The sequence below is a fragment of the Gadus morhua genome, chromosome 13 (assembly GCF_902167405.1).
Source record: "Gadus morhua chromosome 13, gadMor3.0, whole genome shotgun sequence".
NCBI lineage: Eukaryota > Metazoa > Chordata > Actinopteri > Gadiformes > Gadidae > Gadus > Gadus morhua.
In genome coordinates, this window is record NC_044060.1 from 7809096 (window position 1) to 7812671 (window position 3576).

The 3576-nt window shown below is 42.0% G+C and overlaps 1 protein-coding gene across 1 annotated transcript; it reads left to right on the forward strand.

Moving 5' to 3' along the window:
• The first annotated feature begins 162 nt into the window (after positions 1-162).
• sdhb (succinate dehydrogenase complex, subunit B, iron sulfur (Ip)) lies at positions 163-3427 on the forward strand. Its single transcript, XM_030375308.1, has 8 exons — positions 163-316; positions 1110-1243; positions 1541-1626; positions 1754-1890; positions 2020-2136; positions 2239-2340; positions 2470-2592; positions 3001-3427. The coding sequence occupies exons 1-8, from the start codon at positions 185-187 to the stop codon at positions 3079-3081; spliced, it is 912 nt and encodes a 303-aa protein (XP_030231168.1). The 5' UTR covers positions 163-184; the 3' UTR covers positions 3082-3427.
• The last annotated feature ends 149 nt before the right edge of the window (positions 3428-3576 follow it).

Here is a 3576-nt window from a genome sequence, read left to right on the forward strand (position 1 = left end):
TTATTTTTTATAAAAACTATCGTAAAAAATGTATCGTATTGTTTATAGATATATTTTTTATCTATAGTTTAATAAATAAATATATATATATAAATTTATGTAAGTACACACGCCCCGGAGCTTTATATGGGATAACCGGGAGGCACTGGTACGGAAAATCAGCGCTCCCCGTTGTTAACAGCGAATGGTCTCGTCACGACAGACGCACAGCATTCTGGTACTGCCTTCAGAAAGCTGCTCCAAAATGTCGATTGCGGTTCTTTCGTCCTTGGGTCGCTGTGGCTTTTTGGCTTTTCGTTCTCCAGTTGGACTTGTGGTAATGTCTCTTTTATATACATACAAAGAAAATGACTACAAAATGAATCTGGGTGTGTGTTATGAATAGATGTCTTTGGTTTGACTGTCCAGTGTGTCACATAACAAACTCTTCCTGGACCGCCGACCAGTGTTACGTAGTTACGTAGCAAGGAGGCTTACGAAACGCAGACCCGTTTAGCTTGCAAGGTTACTTAAATTATTGGTAATTTAATTGATTTTGTTAACTGGAAACCTGGTATTGGTGGAATAGTCTAACCCCTACACTGTATCTAGAAGAAATTTGAATGTCTGTTTTTAGCTGCATAACACTAGGTAGGTAAACAAGTCAACTCTATGTATTATGAAGTGACGTTACATCACTGCACTTTGATATCCTTATCTTCAAGGAACCTTCGGTTAATTTGATTTCAACCTCGACCAATCCTTTTGTGAGACATGGCATGAAAGGAATAATATTACCGTGCCAAACCCATTATTTGCTTTAAAAGGGCGGACGCTGGGATATGCGGTCTGTGGGTGCATGTGAATATCTTTGGGACTCCCAAAATGGCTGGTGGTTACCTATTGTTACTTAAATTTCCTTCTGAGTTCAAGTGAATTTCTAAGAACTAACAACCAATTACTCCTCCTCATTGGTATTGAATTACCTCAATATTTCGGAAGAGATTATTCATGGTATATAGATGTAGTCCTTCAAATCTTTCAGATTCTTATTTTACTGGTGTGTTTGTTTGTGCTCAAATGTAATCGCAAATTGTCTTCATTCATGTTTTGCCATTTCCCTATGGTAGGCTGTCCGCCATGCCCAGACAGCAGCAGCTCCAGCTGCTGAGCCCAGGATAAAGAAGTTCCAGGTGTATCGCTGGGACCCAGACACTCCAGGAGACAAGCCTCGCATGCAGACCTATGACATCGACCTCAACACGTATGTAAACTAACCACAGCATAATTCACAGTTTTCCCTGTTAACATTTCCCATTTTTGCTTGGAAATGGCATCATAGCAATGGTCTGTTATTCGACAAATAACCGAACACTGAATCTCATTGAACAATCAGAGTTGATTATTTAAGCCTTGCATTTATATACATTTATAATAACTAACTGCCATTGACGGCAGACTAACCAGTTCCTAATACTTTCGTGGTCAGCCATTTAACTTGATATGCAGTCCTATTGAAGGTAGAATTTCACCAAGTACTGCTGTACGTTACTTGAAACAGGTGTGGGCCAATGGTTCTGGATGCCCTCATCAAGATCAAGAATGAGATGGACAGCACTCTAACATTCCGCCGTTCCTGCAGAGAAGGTCAGTGTGGTCCCGTGGAGACCTTAATCAATGATGCTGAAATTCATGGGCTATTATTAATATACCGCCCTTATCCATCGTCTCTAAAGCATGTTATGAAATATGTTTCCTCAACATGCTAATGCAGGTATCTGTGGATCCTGTGCGATGAACATTGGCGGGGGCAACACACTTGCCTGCCTCAACAAGATCGACACCAACACAAGCAAGCCCACCAAAATATACCCCCTGCCACACATGTATGTCGTTAAGGATCTGGTGCCTGTGAGTATGCTCTCGTTTCAAACCGTTTTAGACGGTGTTGTTCTTTATCGCATTCCATTCAATACAGAATGGATAGTCCTACATGGAGGTAAGACTGTATGTCGGGCTAACCGTCCCTTGTATCTTCAGGACATGAGTAACTTCTACGCCCAGTACAAGTCCATCGAGCCCTTCCTGAAGAGGAAGGACGAGTCCAAGGAGGGACAGGAGCAGTACACGCAGTCCGTCGACGACAGACAGAAATTGGTAAGCCTCCGTCTTTGGTCCGCTGACAGCCAACCATGACTGGTTTTCTAGCTGTTGCCCTACTATGGACATTACACATTGTTAACCCTTTCCTCTGTGCAGGACGGCTTGTACGAGTGCATTCTGTGCGCTTGCTGCAGCACCAGCTGCCCCAGCTATTGGTGGAATGGGGACAAGTACCTTGGACCTGCGGTTCTCATGCAGGTGTGGTTTTGTCGGGTTTTATCTGGGAGCCTTATAAATGTCTCTTTAGCTTTTGCTTGTCCCTCCATCTCTATGCAGACCATGAGGTTCTCTGTGCAGAGGTTCTAACAGTGTTTTCTCTGTCCCAAGGCCTACCGATGGATGATTGATTCCAGAGACGAGTTCACGGAGGAGCGTTTGTCCAAGCTGCAGGACCCCTTCTCTCTGTACCGCTGTCACACCATCATGAACTGCACCAAGACCTGCCCCAAGGTACGAAATCACACTCGTACTGCTTAGTTTCCGGTCTCTGAACCATACACGCATCGCTGTTCGTTACAACTGTTAAACTTGGTAAAGTCATTTGGATGATCATTTCAATGAATTATGTATTGGAAATTGGATTCTTACAGAATTATACAAAGCATGAGCTTTGGGATGGGATATACTTGTACGACTGTGTATTTTACGCAAAATCCTCACTAGAATAACTGTTAGTTTTGTGTCTGTTTTGTGTCTGTTTTCAGTTTCAGTTTCATGGGGCTATCTCAGTTGCCCCTTGAAAACACTTTTTGACCGTGAAACGAACGGTCCAGAAATGCAGTGTATGTCCAGCGTAAGACAATGAAAGACAACTGCTGTAAATGCTCAAAATAAATTTGACTCTCCGTTCTCTTGCAGGGGCTGAACCCTGGAAAGGCGATAGCTGAGATTAAAAAGATGATGGCGATGTACAAAGACAAGAAGACTGCTACAGCTTAATCCATTAAAGCTTTTAAACCCCAATGCTCCCTAAATTATATTATGATTACCACAAAGGAGTCTGACATATTCATGAAAAGTTCAGGGTTATCATACCTCTGTGATACTCTGATATGCTGCACTGAATATCTGAGGTTCTATGTATGCTGACCGTGTATTTTGCAGTATTGATGCTGATTGTGTGTATTATTGTGCACATGAAGAATGGGATGCTCCATATTACTAATCATTCTCATGTGCTGCTCATGCTTATTCAAATCTCTTTTCAACATATTGTATGATCCTTAAGATCTGCTACCATACCAGCTGACATTTGTTTGATGTAAAATAAATCGTTATAATGTTTGCTGTTCTGGGGATTATTTTAGATTTTTGCAAACATGACATTGATGATCGAGAGATGATTGACATGGCTGGAACCTAAGCAGTGCAGCTACAAACCTTTTGCAAGGGTAGTTCCAAGGCTTTTTTTATTATTCGGTGACGCTGGTGATC